The 23,904-nt window shown below is 32.5% G+C and overlaps 4 protein-coding genes across 4 annotated transcripts; 3 read left to right on the forward strand and 1 right to left on the reverse strand.

The window, feature by feature from the left end:
- Window positions 1–583: 583 nt before the first annotated feature.
- LOC112803914 (inositol transporter 4-like) lies at window positions 584–2,496 on the forward strand. The gene is made up of 3 exons (XM_025847367.1): window positions 584–1,123; window positions 1,206–1,919; window positions 2,014–2,496. The coding sequence occupies exons 1-3, from the start codon at window positions 584–586 to the stop codon at window positions 2,494–2,496; spliced, it is 1,737 nt and encodes a 578-aa protein (XP_025703152.1).
- Window positions 2,497–10,482: 7,986 nt separating this feature from the next.
- LOC112803915 (protein ALP1-like) lies at window positions 10,483–11,581 on the forward strand. Its single transcript, XM_025847368.1, has 4 exons — window positions 10,483–10,770; window positions 10,859–11,081; window positions 11,166–11,286; window positions 11,446–11,581. Exons 1-4 carry the CDS (start codon window positions 10,483–10,485, stop codon window positions 11,579–11,581), a joined length of 768 nt encoding a protein of 255 aa, XP_025703153.1.
- Window positions 11,582–13,185: 1,604 nt separating this feature from the next.
- On the reverse strand, window positions 13,186–18,077 carry LOC112803916 (uncharacterized). The gene is made up of 15 exons (XM_072196083.1): window positions 18,072–18,077; window positions 17,451–17,571; window positions 16,912–17,090; window positions 16,369–16,419; window positions 16,165–16,214; window positions 15,581–15,708; window positions 15,442–15,498; window positions 15,287–15,338; window positions 14,691–14,796; window positions 14,491–14,601; window positions 14,019–14,090; window positions 13,829–13,930; window positions 13,680–13,729; window positions 13,526–13,553; window positions 13,186–13,347 (listed from the first exon to the last, which is right to left on the reverse strand). Exons 1-15 carry the CDS (start codon window positions 18,075–18,077, stop codon window positions 13,189–13,191), a joined length of 1,272 nt encoding a protein of 423 aa, XP_072052184.1. The 3' UTR covers window positions 13,186–13,188.
- Window positions 18,078–22,040: 3,963 nt separating this feature from the next.
- On the forward strand, window positions 22,041–23,904 carry LOC112803917 (uncharacterized). Its single transcript, XM_025847370.1, has 3 exons — window positions 22,041–22,328; window positions 22,765–23,356; window positions 23,438–23,904. Exons 1-3 carry the CDS (start codon window positions 22,041–22,043, stop codon window positions 23,902–23,904), a joined length of 1,347 nt encoding a protein of 448 aa, XP_025703155.1.

Raw genomic sequence — 23,904 nt, forward strand, 5'->3', positions numbered from 1 at the left:
AAAGGAGAGAAAAGACAGAGTTTAAACCATCGCCAATAACTTCAAACTTTCAAGACAAAAGAGAGTGTAATACCACACAACTGATCTGAGAGACCTTTTGCTAAAGTTTAACATCAGAGTGCTGTGGTTTTCTTAGCAAAGTTCATTTTCTCTCTGTTTTTTCTGTAGTACAAGTACGTAACATATTTTATCTGTTTAATTTATCTCAATTCTGTTTTGGATTGTACTTTTTCTTTATATATAAATAAATAATAATGGTATGATAGGATATATTCCTAATTATTTCTGTGTTGCTAATCACAACTCTACATGGTTAATTAGGAACACTAATAATAACTTTTTTGATAAGGTGTTAAGATCGGGACAAGAAAGAATAGATATTATTGATTAATTATCGTTGAAATCAAATTTTACTTTATAATTAGAAGTCTGCATAATGTTATGAAATGCATGAGATTAATTGTATGCATAAATAAACAAAGATTAATAGAATAATAATATTTTCAGCGTGGAGTGCAAGTGGTAGAGGAATCTAGAAATCATCAATAGGGTTGACATTAAATTAATAAGGTGATCAATAAAAATGGAAGGAGGGCCGGAGGCAGCGAGTAAGCAAGAGTTCACAGAATTCTGGAAAAGAGCAACCAGTTCGCCTTATATTATGCGCCTTGCTCTATCGGCCGGAATTGGAGGTCTCCTATTCGGCTACGACACCGGTGTTATCTCAGGAGCCTTGCTTTACATTCGCGAGGACTTTGTAGAAGTTGATAAGAAATTATGGTTGCAAGAAGTCATTGTAAGTATGGCTGTAGCGGGAGCCATCATTGGTGCTGCACTTGGTGGATGGATGAACGACAGGCTCGGCCGTAAAACCTCTATCTTGGGGGCTGATATTGTTTTCTTTCTTGGCGCAATAGTCATGGCTATTGCCCCTGCTCCTTGGGTCCTCGTTGTTGGAAGAATTTTGGTTGGTTTTGGAGTTGGCATAGCTTCCATGACTTCCCCGCTCTATATCTCAGAAGCCTCCCCAGCTGCCATTAGAGGAGCTCTCGTTTGTATCAATGGTCTCCTCATCATCTTTGGCCAGTTCCTCTCCTACCTTATCAACCTCGCATTCACCAAGGTATATATATATACTCGGATAATAACTAAAAAATATTAGATAATTTAACATATTTGACTAAATTGTTTACTATAATATGCAGACTCCTGGAACGTGGCGTTGGATGCTTGGGGTGGCTGGACTTCCGGCGGTGGTTCAATTCATTTTGATGCTGACCTTGCCTGAGTCACCGAGGTGGTTGTACAACCAGGGGAAAGAAAATGAGTCAAGAAAAATCTTGGAAAAGATTTACAAAGCAGACGAGATTGAAAGGGAGATAAAAGTGATGAGAGAAGCCGTAGAACAAGAGAAGCAAGTGGAAGGGTTGATCGGTCAAACTCTTGGAGAGAAAATAAAGGCTGCTTTTAGCAACGTTGCTATTCGAAGAGGATTGTATGCAGGCGTAACTGCTCAAGTCGCTCAACAATTCGTTGGCATCAACACCATCATGTATTACAGCCCAACCATTGTTCAGTTTGCCGGCATCGCATCAAAATCTACCGCACTTGCACTCTCCCTCATCACTTCTGGTCTCAACGCCGTCGGATCTATCCTCAGCATGCTTTGCATCGATAAATACGGAAGGAGAAAGCTCATGCTCCTATCCCTTATTGCAATCATCATTTGCCTCCTCACTCTCACCGGAGTTTTCTATCAGGCAGCTACCACTGCTCCTCCAATTGACAACGTTGACACCCTCAGTTTTGGTGCTAACGCTACATGCCAGGCTTATCTTGATGCCCCCAATGTCTCTTCATGGAACTGCATGAAATGTTTGAAAGCTGAATGTGCCTTCTGTGCCAACACTAGGGGCAATGTAAGTTCATCACTTCCATCTCTTTCAACTTATATGTATATATATCTATGTATTAGTCTAATCTAATCTAATGTAATCAATGAACATGATGCAGCATCTTCCAGGAGCGTGCCTGGCGGAAACAAAGGAAGTCAGAGTGGTGTGCGGTGAGCAAAAGCGCGTGTGGTTTTCTGATGGATGCCCAAGCAAAATTGGAGTGCTTGCAGTTATAGTGTTGGGACTATATATCCTTGCATACTCTCCTAGAATGGGATCAGTGCCTTGGGTTTTGAACTCAGAGATTTACCCATTGAGATTCAGGGGAATTTGTGGAGGCATAGCAGCAGTTTCAAACTGGTGTGCTAATCTCATAGTGAGTTTAACATTCTTGTCACTCATCCATGCACTTGGGGCTCCAGGAACATTCCTCCTCTTTGCTGGATTTTCCACAATTGGACTAGTTTTCATCTATCTATTGGTACCAGAAACTAAAGGGCTTCAGTTTGAAGAGGTTGAAAAGTTGCTTCAGAAAGGATTCAATCCTTGCGGTTGCACCAATCCAAAGACAGATGAAGAGAAAGCAAGTACTAGTAAATAAAGAATATGATATGATGAAGTTATTAGTTATCTTTTTATATAGATTGAGAATTGGATGATTCTCTCCTCCAGGAATAGAAATTAAAAGAGGAGATAAATATAATTGCTGCTTCAGTGAGTACATTCTCTTCTTCAAAATCCATGCTGACAGAGCTTTAGAGAATTTCTCCATGTATATCAGATTTGTATCCAACTCATCAAATAAGAAAATAGGCACGTTGCATGAATACTTTTATGAAAAAGTATAAGGAACCAGCAGTTTTATTAAAATTTGGCCAACAATAAAAAATGGGTAATTTCACATCATTAGATGTAATTTTACACCATTAAAAATATTAATGATAGCTAATTGATAATTATAAATAACAAAATTTGTTAATACCCTAGCACTCTTCTACTTTTATTTTTGTTTTCTTTACACATTTGGCTTTTTTATAATTATAAAAAAATTACAAAACATTATTTTTATATAATTAATTTTTTTATAATAAATTAATGATGAATTATACTGCCACCATAACAATATAAAATATTAAATAATTAAATATTTTTTTATTTCACACAAAAATATATAAAGAATTTAACTTCTTATTTATTCTATTTATTTTTACTATTAGATTAAAACGTGATCATATAAAAAAGAATACAATTTCTTTAAAAAAAATCTCAATATATACATTAGAAAGTTCAAATCATTTATTTTTAATAAAAAGTTTCAAATTAAACACATAATTAATATATATTTTAGAGAATTAGGTTAAAATTTTCATAAATTATTTTCTTTTTCCTAAGTCTTCATTCCTGATCAAGCGAGTCTAATACCACATTGCAATTACAACTTCAACAACAACTCACCTAAAATAACATAAACTAAGTTGTTATTTTCGTGCATGCGTGCATGACCTTTAGGCTTTAATTTTACACAAACTCAATAAATTATTGAATTTTTAAGTAATATATACGTTATTTAGTAAATTTGTGATACTAAGTGTATGTCAATTATCTAAAATATTTTTCCTTCTCAAAAAATTTAACACCTCACTATGTTGTTCATCAATTTACTTAATTGATATTAACTTAACATTATATTAAACTAAACATTACTATTTGCAGCCACTATAAATAAATAAATAAAAGTCTAGGCCATTATTCTTTTGGGTTCTAAATAGGGAAAAAAGGTTTCATCTAAATTTGTATTACGCTTGAAAGCCGTACTAATTTTTACCTCTAGATTGAAAAATTAATAGTATCGAATCATTTTACTTAGAGTAAAATAACAATTAGGTTTTTCATGATTTTGACTTTGGACTACTTAGTCTTTAAAAAAAAATATTACCAATTAGTTAGATCCTTTATGATAGTAAATAATAGACATACATATTCTTCTGTTAGTAGATAGTACGAAACAAAAGAAGTTATTCATATATTTTATTATCTATAATGGTGTGTGTTTTGTTATTGCCACATGAGCATGGAAAAAATATAATTTTAAACAGAAAAAAATTAAATAACGTGATATATTGTTGCTTATGGATTTTTCATTTGGTTTTTGATGTAAAAGCAGCTAAGAGAGAACAATGCAAACAGCACAGCAGCGCAAACAAGTGGCATGGTGGGTCCTATAAAGAAACAAACTATCAAGCGCGTTGAATGAGTGTGGGTTCCACTCTCACATGGCATCCACACGCCATTTTATTTTCTTAGACACTATTTTAGACTTTTTTGGTTTCTTTATTGAACTGCAAAATATTTAGTCCAATTTCTTGTTAATTGTTATTTAAGCATTAGATACAGGGGATAGGGGTGACAATGAGTAAAGTATGATAGAGTTTAAAATTAACTCTAACTTTATTCGCAGATTGAGAAGATATCAACTCTAATCTTACAATGAGTTTTTATATATGAGGATTTTTCCAAATTAAAAGTAATAACTATTAGTATCATCTACTTCACTACACCTCCTTTTCCAACCAAAACCTAAATTGAAGACTCTCTTCGACATTTAGCAGCGTTTTTCTTCTTCTTCCTCAAAGTTTCACCGTGCTGCTAGGAAGTTCAAGTTGCCATCGATTCCTGTACGTTGCTCTTCCACAACACCGTTGGTCCTTGCACACACTTCTTGCTTGGCGTGCATAGGTGGCTACTGCTGCATTGAGAACCATTCACCCAACTGCCTAATGACTCTGAATACACTGTCACTGTGCCAAGAATTTGAATAATTTGAAAAGAGAGAAGAACATATTTTGGAAATGATGATGATGGTGAATAGTTCTAAAAGGATAAAATTAAAAAAATGTTGTTAACTATACTTTGATAAGAAGAATTTGAAGATAGGTATAAAATTAATGTAAATCGAAAACATTAAGAATAAAATTAAAACAAATTAGAATTTGGAAAAGTATAGGTAGACAATGAGAATATTAAACAATGTGAGTAATAGATATGTTGGATGTTCAATTTAATAGGTATGTATATGATTATGTTCATTATTTTTAATTGGATGATTATTTCTTTTTATTTGATTTACTCATGCACAGTTAACAATGACTGGATGTTTAATTCATTAGGTGTGCAGATGGTTATCCTAATGTTAAGGTTTATGAGGTAATTTGGGTCAATTGTAGGGCCTATTATTCACATTATTTATAAAAATCATTGTCTACCTAACAAAATTGTTAAAATTTAGATATATTTTAAAAATTTTTAACAAATTTTAAAGACAAAAAAATACTATTAAATGAATGCTAGTTGAGGGTTGTGTCTGACATTTTTTACGAGGGAATAATAGGCGTCCAAATGAATTATTGGATGGGTAACCAATAATTTTCTTGAACAACATGAACAACCACCAATTAAATCAAAACACACTACACCTCCAAATTATCCATCTAAATCTTAATATTAGAATAACCATCCGCACACCTAGTAAAATGAACATCCGATATATCCATTATTCACATTGTTTAATATTTTCATTGTCTACCTATACTTTTTCTTATTGGATTAATCTGTTTAGTCCATTATTTTTTTGAATTAATAGGACCATTTTATTTAAGGATTTTTTATTTAAATATATATTCAATAATTATTGAAATAAATAATTTAAAAAATTATTACGAAAATATGCCAGCCTCTCATATATCATTTACAATGTAAATGAGATAATTTTTTATGTATTTTGTTTACAATGTAAATAAGATATGTGTGAACCAACTTGGGTTGGTCGAGTGGTCAGCTCACTTGTCCGCTTAAACAAGTGTCTACTAATTGCATGCTAAAGTTTAGATTATTGATATTATTAAAATTACTAATATTTTTTATTATTTTCAAAAAATATATTTTTATATTTATAAATACATATATCTCGTTTATGGTGTAAAGAGATAATTTTTCATGTATATCATTTACATTGTAAATAAGATACGTACAAAATTATCTCATTTGAGATATAAGAAGCTGACGTATTTTTGTAATAATTTTTAAAATTATTTATTTCAGTAATTATTGAATATATTTAATTTATTTAAATAAAAAATCCTTTTATTTAACCCATAATTTAAATAAATTTGATTTTAATAACAAAAATATATCTGTTTAAACTTTAAACAAATAAACAGATTAATGCAATAAATTTAACCTATTTTAAAAAATACTAGTCCCTTACCTACTAAAATTCACCAAAAGGCCTCCTTTAATTCAAAATTTTAAAATTACTTTTATTAGAGAAAGAAAACGCATCATAATTCCTTGGAATCTAAGATGAATAAACATGATGTGGCTGAATTGACAATTAAAAGTCATAGTACAGAATCCAATATGATCCCACTAAACATTGTGCATTTGCCGCCAGCAAAGATATTAACTATGCCTCGAGCCAAATTATTAGGCCTCAAGTAATTTGGTCCAAAGTATAGACAAAAATATTTCATAGATATAAAACAACTAGAATTAATTAAAACTTTTAAAGAATTATTTCTTTTAATAAAACAGTCAATTTTCTATAAATATAAAATTAAGCATACCACATATTATTGATTAAGGGATTTGGATTCTCTAAAGTTTGAATTTTACTTTAGAGAGTAAAGTGTGATCTCTCACCATTGATTTCATAGGTGGGACCAAGAATAAATATGAAAGAGAAACTATTCAAGGGTAGAAGATCACACTTTACTCTCTAAAGTGAAATTTAAACTTTAGAGGATCCAAATCCTTAATTAAGTACATTAGTACATGGCATACCATCAGTCAATACAAGGTCTACATGTCATAACACAAGCCACATCAATGTATTATTACTGACTAGTGTTATTGGCTGATCAATAACCAAAATAACTTATAAAATATAACTAGTATTTTATCCATAATAACATTATAAAAATATAATTTTTTAAAATTACGTCGACTTTATTTTGACATTATAGATTATACCACAAAAAATTTAATAAAATCAAACTATTTAAAAAAAACAAGGAATAAAAGTCTTTATCAACTAAGAAGATTCAGCGTTTTCATAAAAAAAATTAAATAATAAATTTTTAGTTATTATTTTTATGTGAAAGAATTTATTTGCAAAGACAATCGACGTAATTTTAAAAGATTTATATTCCCGTAATAGTATTACGGATAAAAATACTAATTTTAGTTGTAAAATTAGTAATAGATAATAGATTTCCATGATTAAATTACGACAGGTAAAATTCAATAACTACTAGTTTTTACTCAGTATACAACTACTGACCTTATTTGATAGGGGAATGTTAGGGGGACAATGACTTTGTTGAACAATATGAACAATCACTAATCAAATAAAAATACACTACACTTTCAAATTAACCATCTAAATTTTAATATTAAAATAACCATCCGTACACTAGTAAAATGAACATCCGATATATCTATTGTTTATATTGTTTACTATTTTTATTGTTCACCTATACTTTTCCTATTTGATATGCATGATAAAGAGAAATTACCATAAAATTTTCAAAAAATTAACGGAACAATTACTCTTTATTTATGTTTAATCTGAAGGATGTGTTCAATTTTTAGACTCTCGCCTTTCGGTGTCCATAAAATGTTAGACAATACATTCAGTTCATATAGTCGTACATAAATATCTATTTTCAATATAGAAATTGTTGCAATTGCAAGTATGAACTTCAAGACCAAAAAAATGAATGTTATGAATTTTAGATTCCTATACTTCTACGGGTATGTGGTTGGAGGGAATACAAATGTATTTTTAGGAATTTTGAGATGGGAATATCTTATTCCCATGTTTGGTTCAAGATTTAAAAAATTATTCCTGGATATGTTTTATTCTAAGGAATTCAATTACCACTAATTTAATTCCCATATTCTCCATGGTTATCTTTTTTTTTAACTAAAGATAGGAGACTCGAACCCGCAACTTCTTAAATGAATATAGGGACACTATGCCATTTGAGCTATTACTCATTAGCGGTTATCTTTAATTCCAATGGAAATGAAATGTATATCACAATATAAAAAGACTAAAATGCCTTTCAACTCTAGTCCTCTTTCTTCAGATTTTTCACTCATTTCACAAAAAACCAAACCCTAACAGAGTAACTCCTCCATGAAAACGAAACCCTAGCCAATTTTTTTCCCAAATTTATGAAGGCTCCACCGACGTCGGCGCCGCCTCGCCGCTGATCTGGATTCGTACGACCACCGAGCTCCTTATTCTAGAAGGAAGATTCACTATCAACCATTCGCATTCGTGTTCATCATCACATCTCACCTCCGTTCGTGTTCGCGTTCGTGTTCGTGCTCGTGATCGCGTTTGGCATCTCTCCTTCGTCTGAGCTCGGTTGCTTGCGCATCTCTCGCCTCCGTCTCTGCTCGAGTTGTGCTTCCTGTTCGTGTCGTCTCCCTCGCCCCTCTCCCTCTTCGCATCTTCCTGTTCCTGTTGATATTTTTCAAGCACAGTTTATTCTAGGTTTGAAATTTTGGAATTGGAATGTACTTGCAATTGGAATTGTAATGTGTTTTATTGTTTCAATGAAATTGGAATTGAAACAATTTTCTAGATCCATTTCAATTCATCTAAACAATTGTTCTAGGTTTTTTCAACCTTATATGTACTTGGAATTGGAATGTGATTTGAGTTTCAGTTCTGACCTCATTGATTATAATATCCTTAATTCTTTTGTTACACATTTCATATAAAATACTAGTGATGAATTATTGATAGATAAAATACCAGTGAAAAATTGGATTGAAAATTGATATATGCTTTATCTCCATTTTTAATTATAATTTCTTTCAATAAATTTTATGCAGGAAATTTATCCTGGCATTGGAGATTACTCGCTAGAATTTTATTATTATTTGTGGTTTTATTATTATAAAGCTCTGTGCCTGTTGTTATTTTGTATGACTGCATTATCTAAGGTCTGTGCTTGTTGTTAGGATGCTTTAAAATTTACTTCAATTTCTTTATCAAGTTGAAAATATCTAATGCTGGGGAAGCTAGACTAAATCCTCCTTGTTCTAGCTTTCCAAATGATTAATAGTTGAATTAATTCGATAATTGGTTAAATACATGTATATGAAGAATCAGTGCACAATGTCTCTATGCAAATATATCATGAATGAATGTGATTTTTACATTCTTTTTTCATCTTGTAATCTTTGTGTATGGGTTTGTGTATAATAAGAGGCCTATCCTTTTCCACCTTATATGGCACCTGCTACAGGTTTTGTCCAAAAGGTTTTTCAAGGCACATGTTTCAAAATCAGATAATAAAATGTGTGTTTAACTTCAATGAAATTTAATGAAAAGATCGATTTATGATAAAGCCAAAATCTCAGCACCCATCTCCTTGGACACTAGTTCACAAAATGGTCCTAACCAATCACCTGACTCAATTCCTCTTTTTATTGTTATTGTTATTATTTTTTTGTTCTATTTTTATTTACATTGTGTTTCTTGTCATAGATAGCTTGGTTCTCTCATTTATTTGCATAGCACTTGCTGCTATAGAATTCTTTCTCATAGAATACTTGTAATTTAATCCTACAAGAAGGTACAGAATTGGATGTTGAAACTAATTGGGTTATGAGTATGATAAGAGGCCTAAAGAAATGATAGGGTTACTCCATCTAATAATTAGCCATGCACTATTTTGTTTATCGTTGATTTTCTATAATAAGGTCAGTACTTTTGTGCTGTTATGCTGCGGGTTGGCATTGGAATTTGTTAATATCTCACTTTTTTAATTATGGTTTACTCTCTTGTGAATGTAGATGGAGTGTACTCCCTTTTTGATGCATTCGATGGAATTTTCTTTTCATAGGTTAAGGCTGTGTATGACTGCATTATCTAAGGAATATTTTGATGCTGTAGTAGTGCTTACTAGTTTCTAAAATTTTCCATGGATTGTTAACTGTTTTTTGGACTTGGAAAAAAAGTACAAAAAAATCTATTTTATTTCCTTGTTAACCTTTTATGCAATGGGTGTGTTTCTTTTGGGAATTATGCAATGACCTTTTATATCACTATGTTCTGAGATGTTTGTGATGACTTGTTCTGTTTCATGATATCACTATGTTCTATGCTTTATTTAAATAGGATTTGTGATAACTTGTTCTGTTTAATGACTTCTTCATCTCATTCCATTTTTTTATCGGCTCTAAATGATTTTTATTTTTTAAATGATAGAAAAAAGTTTTCATAGAATAAATAAATAATAAAGTCTTCTAGCTAAATATTTTAATGTTTTTTTTTTGCAGAATGGATCCTAAACAGAAGATAAAAGTTATTGTCTGCTTGATTTTATATTTCGAATTAATGAATGACCTTATGGTTAAGTTGTTGATGATTTGCTATGTTTTGATTATATTGCAATTGAAAAAAAAGAAAAGAAAATGGAATGATAGTTATAGTAGGCAAGTAATAAGAGATGTTAGTGTTGATAGGATTGTTTATTTTAGTGATCTAGCATGTATAGAAAACACAAGAATGGATAGATGTGCCTTTCATGCATTGTGTAACATGCTTAAAAGGGTTGGAAGGTTAGAACCAAGTAGGAATATGGGTGTGGAAGAAATGGTTGCCATGTTTTTACATATTATAGCACATGACGTCAAAATTAGAGTAATAAAGAGACAATTTGTGAGAGCTGAAGAAACAATTAGTAGGCGGTTTAATGATGTATTGCTTGCTATTTTGAAAGGTCACAATCACTTACTGAAGAAACCTCAACCATTTAGTCAGGATAGAATGGATGAACGATGGAAATGGTTCAAGGTAATTTATCTTGCTAATGTTATTAAATCTAATATCCTTGGTGTGCTTTAGAATTGAGTTAATTGATCTCTTTTTTTTTGGATTTTAGAATTGTCTAGGAGCCTTAGATGGTACTCATATCAAATTCAATGTCCTTGAGGCTGATAAGCCTAGATATCGAAACAGAAAAGGTGACATAATAACCAATGTGCTTGGAGTGGTTGCTCCTGATATACAATTTATCTACGTACTGGCGGGTTGGGAGGGTTCAGCTGCAGATTCTACGGTATTGCGAGATGCACTATTTCGCAATGGGTTTAGTATTCTCCAAGGTATTTTTATTGAGACTTTAGTATGTTATCAAAGTAACTAGTTGATCTTTCATTAATTTTGTTCAATTTTATATGTCACACTAGGTCATTACTACTTATGTGATGCTGGATACATGAATTGTGAAGGATTTTTGGCACCTTATAGGGGACAAAAATATCATTTGAATAAATTTAATCCACATAATCAACTCAGTACAGTTCAAGAGTTTTTTAATATGAAACACTAACAAGTTAGGAATGTCATTAAAAGGGCATTTGGAGTATTGAAAGCAAGATGGGGAATTTTAAGGGGAAGATCATTTTATCCTATTAAGACTCAAGAAAGAATTATAACTGCTTGTTGCCTTTTGCATAATCATATTAGAAGATTGATGGTTGTGGATCCTATTGATGAGATAGAAGATCAAAATATACTTGGAGTAGATGGTGAGACGATCCACCATATTGAGACGAGTGATGCTTGGGGTAGATGGAGAGATCAACTTGCACAAGAAATGTGAAACCAATGGAGGAGAAGACATCATGCTCGATAATTGTAATCATTTTTCTATGTGTGAGACTGTCTGTCGTAACATTGATTTCATTTTGTTGATGTGTTTGTATTCTTATATAAGAGTTGTGCATGTATGCTTATTAGTGCAAATAATTTTTTACTTTTGAGACTTCTTTGTAACTTTCATTTGGACAATAGTAATGCTTTTTTAGTAAATTAAATTGTGATAATGTTAATTTTAATTAAAGATATTTGTTATTATGGGTATTTTAGTAAATTTGAAAAGATTAAATCGATAACAATTTTAATTAAACATATTTTTATTAAGGGTATTATAGTAAATTTTTTATTAGAAGTATTTTTGTAAATTCAAAATGTAAAAAAGTAATAATTTTAATTAAACATATTGTTATTAAGTGAAATTTAGAATCAATAATAATTTAACTAAACATATTTGATATTGGGTATTTTAGTAAATTTAAAAAAATTAGAATCAATAATAATTTTAGTTAAATATGTGGTATTATGGATATTTAAGTAAATTTTAAAAAAAATCAGAATCAATAATAATTTTAGTTAAACATATTTGATATTAAAGGTATTTTAGTAAATTTAAAAAATTAGAATCAATAAACAATTTAGCTAAAGATATTTGATATTAGGGATATTTTAATAAATTAAAAAAAATTAGAATCAATAATAATTTTAACTAAATATATTTATTATTAGAGGTATTTTAGTAAGTTTATTATTAGAGATATTTTGTAAATTAAAACAAAATCAATGTAAAAAAATAATAATATTTAATTAGTTTTATATTTAATTTTTAGTCATTAATATTTTAATTTGAATGAGTAAGGGTAATTTTGACATATTACATAATATGACTAAAAAATTTAAACTCAACCAAACAAAAATTTATTCATTCCTAGGATTATTACATAACATTCTAAAACATTAAATTTTATAACCAAACACAGGTATCTTATATTCCAAATAATCTTATTCCTAGTAATTAATAAAATTTAATCTTTGAACCACACATGGGTGTGTGTGGTTGGAGGGAATACAACTCAGGAAAAAAAAATTACAAGTATTTGCATGGTGGGACAGCCAATAGCTTTGACACTTGAAAGGAAAAAAAATTGCTTAAAAAAGGCTCATTTAAGTTCGAATTAAAAGATATAAAATCACATGACATAAACAGCAAGACTTAAATAATGTTACATTGTTATACCATTTCTTTTTCCTTTCACGAACACAACCCTAATCTCCACTTGTGTTGACAATAAGAATCGGAAAGAACAAAAGATTTGCTGTAAACCTTTAAATAAATTTTACTCAAAGCAGCATATGCAGGATACAAAATTTATGCTGCCAAAAGTAAGCAGGTTAATGCTCACTTTGATCTCCCTAAGTACATGTGTAAGTCATTTTAATTCTCATTGATTTTAACGAGTTGAGTAAAATGATTCACGCGTGTACATAGAAGAACCAAAGTAAGCATTAACCTGCAAAAAAATCATTGTGTAAACTAATTTGTGCATGCCTTTCATGCTCGGCTAAATTTTGTTAGTCTATAACTTGTGTAAGCCTTAACTCCATATGTGTATGTTAAATTTCAATTTTGACCTTATCAAATCGATTAGTTCCAATTTCATCGCTGGAATAATTTTCTTGGCATGATGGAAATGGAGCACAGCAGGAAGAAATGTCGATTCCGGCCACCTCCATAGCATTGCAGACCCATTCAAGAACATCACCTTTGGGAAACTGGAAAGGTGTGAGAAGATTTAATAACAGTCAACAAATATTTTTGATAGTTTGAAAAAGATGATGTTGGTAAATATCTTTCAATTCAAAGATAAATATTTAAATTTCAAACATATAAACATTAACATGAATGCAGATGAAATTGAGAACAATAATGAAATAAAGTATTATTAAATACCATTGTTTGTAAAAAGTCACATACAAACCTACAAAAAAATAAAAATAAAAGGGTTAGTGGCATATAGGGAGGCTTTGAACTTCTCAAGGGGAAAAAGCTATAATTAATAATAGAAGAGAGATCCAATGATAGGAACACGTAATTAAATATAAGCATACTTTGGAACCTTCCCTCAACTATTGATGTGTGTAAATTCCTGCTAAGCTGCAAATTTAAAAATACAAGGACTTTAGTTGAACATGAATATACATATACTGATCATTAATTTATAAGCAAAATTTTATCTAATGTAGAGTTTTCTACCCGCATCATGTAATATAAATTATGACATGATAAAAGCTGAGACCCCATGGCGTCTTTAGTGACAAGGCAATGGATGTAGGTCCTGATGTAGTTCTTGCAAACCTATGAGGAAAAACTAAAAAAAAAATAAAAATATGCCAATTTCGTCAAATAATTCATCAAATAAAGAAGTACCTTCTCAGAAGCATACCATACAAGGGCAGGTAGGATCAATTGGTTGAGTATCATCAGCCATGGCTCTGTGTTTTAGTTTTAGTACTCTCTACAAACATACCGCAAAGAATAAAGTTTAAAATCATGCGGATGCATCAACAAGTGGACTATGATGGCAGGAAAAAATTATAAGGTTATGTTCAGCTAGACGGAAAAGAGGGGCTACATTTTGTGGTGCTAAATTTTAAAGAAAGGAAAAATTTCAGAGTAAAATTCACTAATTCTATGAATAAACTTTACTTTATATTTGACTAGGGTAAATGTTTGCCCCTATTTAGTGAATTGCATATTTGAGCTCTTGAGAATTTTTATTTTCTCTGTATACCAAACAAGTTGTAATTTTAAAGAGATAATATTTTCCTCCTTTAATTTTCATTCCAGAAAGTTTTGTTCCTAAAAATTGTAATTGTAACATAGCCTAAATTGTCCATAAAATGGAAAAAGATCACCTCAGGAATAAGGGCAGTCCCAAAATATGTTGTACGGGTAGGGTAGACACAATCATACATGTCTGCACCCAAAGCACTACAAACAACAATATCAAGTGGATAACCAACTCCCTGGAACAAGTACAAGCAAATGGTATAAAATTGATTTAATTTGAAATGTATATCAAAGTAATGGTTGCTATGATGAAAGTTATTCTGACCATAACGTATCGCGGTTTATCCTCTGGCAAAGCAGCAGTGCACTGAGCAACAACTCGCCAAAACGAATCTTTATCTTCGCCTCCTGCAAGACCACCAATAGCATAGCTGTGACAAAAAAATTATATTAAGCTCCTTAGCAGCATTACAAAACTATTGATTCCACATGTCCTCCTTTATTTCACAAAGTTACTTCTAACTGTAGTATGTCAATGAAAGAAGACCTTTATCTATTCATACATATTTTTGGAATGCTATACTATTTTTTACTCTTTTGATAAGTACAAGAGACCAGATCAACAATCATAGTTTTTCTTTTGAGGAGTAACACATTAAATTGTCTCGAGTTAGTTTAACTCACAATTTATAGTTTAACTTTAAGAAATTACACAGTAATGATTCATGAATAATATGACCAAGCCCATTTTGTGTGGTGTCTAAACAAAAAGAAACTGGAGTTGACATTCAAACCAGCTAGTATTGTATACTATCTAGTATAGTTCTAAAAGATAGCACAAAAATAAATAAATAACATTAGAAATGGCACTAAGCTTGAAACCACAAAATAGACTATATGACTAAATAAACTTACACTTACCCAGGCAAGTTGCAGTCTACCAAACTTTTGACACAGATGTCCTTGAGTACAGCATATTGCAAATTATAAATTTATAGTTATTTACTTGTTTCACAACATCCACATTGATAATAGGAAGAACATCATGGTTTGTGCTAAAATTTACCTCAACTTAGGATCTAAACCACCTTGTACAATACCAAACAAGTTCTGATCGTGAGGTCTCCTGTGCGCTGTTAACAGAAGGAATGTCCATTATATTTAGCATTGGAAACAACCAAAGACTTAAATGATACACTTCAATAACATAATTACCTGCTATGCATCTGTGTATCCATCTAAGCGTTCGATACATAGCTTCCTTAATTCTTGGACCAGTAATGGTGGTCTTTACGACATCATCCAAAGCCATAATAATATCTGCTCTAATTCTATTATGTATAATTTATGACGAACATAAGAAAGAAAAATCAATTTTCTTAAAATATATTGTTGCAGTTTGCTAGCCGTAAGCTCCAACCAAAAACTCCAGAAGCAGGTACAAGAAACCAAAAATTATTGAAGGCATCAAGAAAACGTGCATAAAAACAACGAATCAATTTCCAGTGCTATACTTTGTAGTCAGTACTACAATCTGTTATGCATTGTCACTTACAATTTTCTATGAGGCTTAAATTATAAACATTAATCGAATATCTAATAAAAGATCATCTTTCTCAATTTGAAAATACTATATTGGGAATAACTATAACTTAAAACAAGAATTCAATGAACAACTTCTATCTGAAAGCAAATCATAATATGTGGAGTCCTAAAAGTTTTTCAAATTTAAATAAACTATCAAGTATTGATTGAGAGAAACATACGGAGGAAAAACAATTAATCTACATACTTGTATCTGAATTGATTCTTCGGGTGTAAGAAGCATTAGCTTGCCATCCACCGGTGACTGAAGCAAGAAAATAATTCTAGAGTTACAAATAACAGAATTCCATTGTAAATTACAATTGCAACCTTTTCTTATTATAAATTTTTTGTCTTGTCTTAAAATGGAAAAAAGGTTAGATACAAACTTGCCTGCGAAACTTGAAAATAATATATACCTGAAATGTCACACCTTCTTCTGTGATATCAGCAAGATGCAACAATGAGACCTAAAACATTAGTGAGGTAGATTAGTAAGATTTTAACAAAAAATATAAATGATTTCTTTCAACATCATCCCTGAATATAGTTATCAATTAGCAAAAAGATAATACAGATTCACTTCACACAACAAATTTAGCTCCAATGTCATTTTTTTTGTCCTGCCTAAGTGCCTATCCACATAGCCTTAGGCTTCTTTCTGTTATAACCTTGATTACTTTCAATACTTCTTAGTATGATCAACATTATTCTTCACTTTGAAGTGACATATACTATAACTTTTGATTCTGATATAGATAAACTTGTACAAAGTTGAAGACAGAGAAACAATAATAAGAAAAAACAGAAGCCACAAACAATGCTGTGGCATAAAAAATTATCAGATAAAATTAGTATGCAATAGTATTACTTGATGGAACCCAATGATAATAATATAATTACTAGAATGCTCGAAATTACAACAGTAAAAGGAAAAAGTATATATTAAGTCAAACAACAACCATTTGAAAGCCACCAGAGTCTGTAAGCATAGCCCGTGGCCAGTTCATAAAATTGTGAAGACCACCAGCTTCTTCGAGAAGCTCGAAAGTAGGTCGAAGGGCCAAGTGATATGTGTTTCCCAGAATTATTTGGCAACCAATTCTCTCAAGTTCATTATTTGTCAAGCCTTTGATTGTGCCTGTTCATTTAAAACCCTCCAATTAGGAATGCAAAATTGTGACATCTATAGTGCAAGATAACCATTTAGAAATCTGTCAAAAGCCTAGGAAAGAGAAAATCAACTCAACCAATGCAAATATCAACATTGAATGTTCTATGGACATGAGTAACTGATGTCTATAATTTCCCCCAAAAACAACAAACTCAATACGAATGCAATATTGTATTATAAAAAAATGAAACAATTTGGCAACAACTTTGAAGGTGAACTTTGTTATCTTATAGCATGAAATGGCTTGAGCATGAGAATGAAAAAAACTAGGAAAAACAGAAAACTTCATTTGCTGCATATCACAAAGGATAAATTTGAAACTCTAACCTTGAGTACCCACTGGCATAAATAGTGGTGTTTGACACACAAAGTGAGGGAGGGTCAATTGAGCTGCACGAGCACGGTTGAACCGGCCAAGAATTTGAGAAAGCAAACATAATAATAAAAACTTCAGGAAAAAAATAACCAAAGAATGGTTCAACAAGTGCACACAATGCTTCTCAGCCATCATATAGAGTTATTACTTATTCTCTTGTATGTATACCCATATCATTCTTTCGGCCTCAGTCATCCAAAGGTAAAACAACAACAATAGCAATAAATGAATGTCGTTGATTTTTACATAAATAAGACAACAAAACTTTAGCAATGTAAAGGCGTAAGAGAACTCAAATAGAATGGGGAGTGGAACCTCGAAATGAAGCGCCATGGGCTTTGTTTGAGGAGCGGGGTAGGGCACGCAACTAATGGTATGTCCTAGCATGGAAGAAGAATGGCCGTAAACAATGGCATTATGAACAACACAAACAAAGAATTATTACATGAATAGAAAGTGTTTTAGATTGAAACAGATAGAGAGAACTTACAGAGAGACAGGGGAGGAACAAGAACATGCAACGAATGAAGTGCCCTAGGCTATTGAAAGTGTTAAAGCTGTGGTGTGCATACCTTCATGGCTGTTGTGAAAGCAAGTTGACCGGAACTTGTGATGTGGTAGAGTGCTGCTAATGTTTGGTCTCAATCTCAAAGGAACCGCAATGACAATGCTATTTCTCATTACAGGATGAAAACGGACCAAACTATACCTTGCATTAAACAAGCTACCACAACTTTAGACTAAGCCTGGTCTGTAACATGTTAAAAAATCTGTCACTACACTAATAATAGAAACTAAAAAGGATTCAAGAGATAACTATCCCAATTGGTGTCCAATTTGCATACTAAATTATCAAAAAAAAAAACAAGGGGATATATGAAACAGAAGAAGAACCAAATTTGAAAATAAATAAACTAGCTTACTACTTTACAAGAATATTGTCTAAAACAGGATAAGTAAGTAACACATGCAGTAGATGAAAATTAAAGATTAAACGTTAACGATTGTGAACAAAAATTGCAGAAATCAATACACATGGAACAACAAAAATAGATGCGACTCAAAATGCTAACCAGAGCATGAATGAAACTGATACCTAAAACAAAGAACTCAATAAGAATTAGTATTTAAAAAATAAAATTAGCTTACTATAGCGAACACGTTCAATTAACTGGGACTAAATAATCAAACATGGACCGTTATGGAAAATTAAGAAGTCAACGCAGATTCAAGAAAGAAAATGAAAGAAGAGAAAAATTGAAAGGGGCAGAAGAGAAACCTGTGACGTGAGGGAGAGGAGAACGGGGTGAGGGTGCTTTGAACTGTGAAGAGGGGAGGATGAAAATTTTGAGGCGGGGTAGCTAACAAAGTTTCATAGAGTTGAGTTGAATTGACAATTGAGCACCATTAAAGTGGGTTTAGGGGACTAAATCCCCATTTTGGTCCCTGAGATTCACGCGATTACTCATTTTAGTCTTCGAGATTTAAAATTACATATACTGGTCCTCCAGATTTAGATCCGGGCACCAATGTAGTCCTTCAGCCCTTTCCGGTGATGACTCAGCAAACGGAGTGCCATGGTGGCACTCTCTCTGCCACGCTGGACTCTCTCTAAACGACGTCGTTTCCCTCTTTAGCGCCTAAATAAGTAAAAAAATGCTGTGGCTTGTATATGAAGGAGAAGAAACGAGTTTGACCCATACAAAATATTCATCTTCTTCTCTACCTCTATCATTCTTCTTCATCTCTAATCAATGGTGCCAGTGAAAAGTTTCTGAAATCATTCATCACCCAAGTTGAACTAACCCACAACTAGGTTAGAGCGGAATCGTGAAGGAGGTTGCTCTCCTCGCGTTCTTAGCCAAGGTAAGCGTTAATGTTGGGATTTAGTGGTTTTAATTTTTTTTAATTTTTTTTGGAATGCATGTATGATTGTACTCTATGGTGCTGGTGTTCTTGTCAATGGAGAACCTTTATGCTTTGTTGCAACTATTTTTTCTAGGGTTTCTTTGATTGCTTATACGTTGGGTTGGGTTGTTGGGGTGCTCTATTTTTTTATGAATGGAACAGGGGATGATGTTGATAGGGTTAGGGCTATGTAATTTTAAACTGGTTTTTGGATTTTGGTTTTCATCTTTGAACAATTTTGAATTTTTACACTGAAAATTCAAGTTGATGGGAAATTTATCAACATGCAATTTGAAGAAAAGAATTGCAGTTAAAATATTAGAAGAAAATCATTGTTCATTATTGTGATCAGTTAGTAAATTTTGATAAAAACCAAAATCTGCACAACAATTTTGACCATCAAGTTTGTTGTACTTATCTACAAAAATTTTTACCACAATTTTATCCATGACTAAACATGATGTTATATTGTCCAATTGAAACTACATATATCTTCTTATAGTTGAGTCAATTCTACTAGAAAAAAATAACTAGATGTATGCTGAACCTTTTAAACTTTTTAAAAAATAACAAATTTATGTTAGAACCTTTTAAAAGTTTTAATTGTGTTACCTATATTTCTAAAGCATATCAAATTTCTAAAATAAGAGTATCAAATGAGTACTTAAAAAAAGAAGTCAAGGCAATATTTTATCTACAATTTCATGTAAACCTTAATTACATTATATTCAAATTTTAGCAAGGGAGTACCTAAATGAGTACTCAAAATTGATAAAACCTTTATGGAGAACCTATGTGCTTTATAAGAAAATATAAATTTCTGTTTGTTTTTATTTTTTTCTTTTTTTAAGGTTGTGCAATTTTCAACTGATTTTTAGATTTTGGTTTTCATCTCTGAAGTACGCAAAGAATAGTGTATAATGTATAATGTATAAGCTAAGGTTATATTATCTCTTTTTTTATTATGTAGATGACTGAATTGATTGATATTATGATACATCACGGGGGTAATTTTCAAAAAACTGAAGACAACAGATTAGTTTATTCTCCGGATAACAGGGCTTGTTTAGGCGATCTTGATGTGGATACTCTGGACGTATTTTATGTGAGAAACTACTACAAAAAACTTGGTTATGGTGAAATACAAAAGTGTTGGTGGCTTGTGCCTGGGAGAAAACTAGAAGTAGGTTTGAGGAATCTAGACAGTGATAATGAACTCATAGATATGTGTTACCATGCTCAGAAAAACAAAGGTTTGGTTGAAGTGTATTATGAGCATGGTGTCTCACTTACTAAGGTATTAGAAGGTGATACTAGTGTTGTCTACTTGGATGATGAAGAAGATGTTGGGCAGGGACCAAGTGAGACTCCAACTAATTTTAAACCCACTTTAGTTGATGCTCCCCTTCCGAATTCTAAGTCAAATGAACAAGATTCTAACTCTAATCTTGGGCTAAGTGCAGCTCCAACACCCACTCCTACTACTGCCAACATTGTTCCCATACCTAAACCATAACCATCCAAGCCTACCAATGTTTCTAATAAACCTAACAGCACTACCAAGTCCTCTATACCTTCCATGATCACCAAGTCTACAACAAACCCAACTAAATCCTCCAAGCCCACTAACTCAAAACCTCCAACCAAGCCCACAAACCCAACTAAATCCACCAAGCCTACTAACCCAAAGCCATCCACCAAGCATACTAACCCAAAAAAGTCCACCAACCCTACAAGTGCCACAAATTTCAGCAAGCCCACCCAAGTCAGAAAGCATTACACAAGATCTGCTTCCAAGCGAGGGATAGCACATGTTACTCAAGACTCAGTTCATGCTAATGATTCTTCTGACTCTTATGAGAGTGCAGAAGATGAACTATATAGGCTAGGTTTGGAGGGTAGTTCTTCATCTTCAGATGAATGGTTTGTGTCTGTCAAAGGTAGGAGGAGTTTTCTTAAGTTTAAACATGCCTCTGCCTCTGCATTTGCAAAACTTAAGGAGAAGATTATTATTGAAGATGATGGACTAGTGGAGGATGTCTCGGATGGCGAAGTTGACATTGGTTTTGTTGGTGCAGACTTTGGACTTGATCCTGGTGCCGATTCTGATGGGGCTAATTCGTGTCATTCTGAAGAGATGAAGACCCCTCCCAACTCTGATGAGGAAATAACAGATGTTGACTCAGATGATGGTTGTCCATTATTTAGAGATGGAGGAAGGTTTGGAGAGTTAGTGCTGGAGGTTGGTATGAAATTCACTACCAAATGGGAGTTCAAAGAGGCTATTAGGGAGTACACAATTCAGGAAGGAAGGAGGCTTAGGTTGAAAAAAATGATAGCAAAAGAGTGAGAGATGTGTGTAAAGTAAAGGAATGTCCATGGCTGGTGTATGCCTCAAGAGACCATGAGAATACTTGTTGGCAGATAAAAACATTCAACAATGATCACACTTGTGCTAGAGAGGATAGAAACAGGCTGCCAACCGTAATTGGGTATGTAGTAAATTGGTAAAAAAAGTTAAAGAGTACCCAAACTTCAGGCATTGTGAAGCAATGACCTATTTCAAGACAAATTTTTATCTTACTTTGAATAAGAATTCAATTTCTAGGGCATTGTGTGATGCAAGAGGTATCATGTATGGTGATGAAAAGAAACACTACATGATGGTGCGAGACTATGGTCTGACATTGCTAAAAGCCAATCCTGGATCAACTATCCAGATTGCAACCATTCCTCAACCAGATGGGACAGTGATATTTGATATAATGTATGTATGTTTAAGTGGTTGTAGGGATGGGTTCAAAGCTGGATGTAGGCCGTTGATTGGGTTAGATGATGCCTTTCTCAAGACTCAATTTGGTGGCCAAATTCTATCCGCGGTTGGGCAGGATGCCAATCATCACATATATGTCATAGCCTGGGTAGTTGTTGATGTAGAAAATAAAGAAAATTGGAAGTGGTTCCTTGAGTTACTTCACTAAGACTTAGGAGATTACAAAGACAATGGATGGTGCTTCATATCCGACATGCAAAAGGTAACAGTTATATAAGATTTTCAATGTTTGAGCTATAATTTTAACTGTAATGTATATGATTCTGAATACGTTTAGGCTATACTGTTTGTGCTTCATACATTTGATTCTTGATATACATATGATTCTTAATACACTTGATATTATGTATTGTTGTTGTCTGATTAGACTTGGACTGACATGATGCACAATAATGAAAATTTAGGAACTATTATGTATATAATTGTTGAATGTAAGGGACCTTTATGGGGAGTCATACTGAAAGTGAGGGACTGTTTTGGTGACTCTTATGCATATGATATTACGACATTGATTTTTGTTGCAGGGTCTGGTTCCTGCTATGCAGGAGGTGATGCCTAGAGTGCATCACCGATTTTGTGTCTGGTATTTGTGGAGAAACTTCAACAAGAATTGGAAAGACCTGGAATTAAGGGGTTTACTATGGGAATGTGCTCGAGCCACCACATTCCAAGAGTTTAGGGATACTATGAACAAGATCAAACGTATCAGCGAGGATGCTTGGGCATATCTAAACAAGTGGCCAAGAGATTCATGGACTAAGTGCCAATTTAGTCATAAGCCAAAGTTGGACAGCATATGCAACAATGCATGTGAGGTGTTCAACTCCAAGATTAAAGAAGCAAGAGCAAAACCCATCATTACTCTTTTGGAGGAGGTCCGAATGTTTGTCATGAGAACCATTGCAAGAAACAAGGTAAAATTAAGCAATCGTGTTGGGAAACTACCACCAGTAATCAAGAGTATATTGGAGAAAGTGAGGAAGGAATCCAAGAATTGGCACCCCATATGGACAGGAAATGATGGATATGAAAAATTTGAGGTTCATGGATATTCCACAAACCATGTTGTTGATTTGGGAAAAAAATTATGCACATGTCAATTCTGGATGCTAACAGGTAATATTTATAATGTTAATCTACTTCATTTTCTTTTAGTATTAATGTCTAAATATTTTCATACTTGCTACATTCTTGTAGGAATTCCTTGTGTACATGCATGTGCTGCCTTGTCTAGGGTGAATAAGTCCCCAGATGATTTTTGTCATCCATTAGTGACTATGGAATCCTACAAGGCAACATATAACCATCACATAAATCCAATACCTGGACAACTGCTGTGGGAGGTTTCAGAATTTAATAAGCCACGTGCACCAAAGGTTAAGCGGCCACCAGAAAAATTAAAGATGAAAAGAAGAATGGATTCGGATGAAAAACATGGAGGAGGCAAGAGATCGAGGATAGATATTAAGAACAACGATAACACTCATTTGAAAAGGCAGCTTGGAAAATTTACTTGCAGTTATTGTGGTGATAAAGGTCACACCAAAAGAGGTTGCAAAAAGAAGAGATTGGCTGATGCAGCAGTAGCTGCTGCTGCTACGGTTGAGGCTGCTACAAAAAACAGTCTAAATAAATTTACTAGGATATATTTCATTCATATATAA

The sequence above is a fragment of the Arachis hypogaea genome, chromosome 5, assembly GCF_003086295.3.
Source record: "Arachis hypogaea cultivar Tifrunner chromosome 5, arahy.Tifrunner.gnm2.J5K5, whole genome shotgun sequence".
In the NCBI taxonomy this organism is placed as follows: domain Eukaryota; kingdom Viridiplantae; phylum Streptophyta; class Magnoliopsida; order Fabales; family Fabaceae; genus Arachis; species Arachis hypogaea.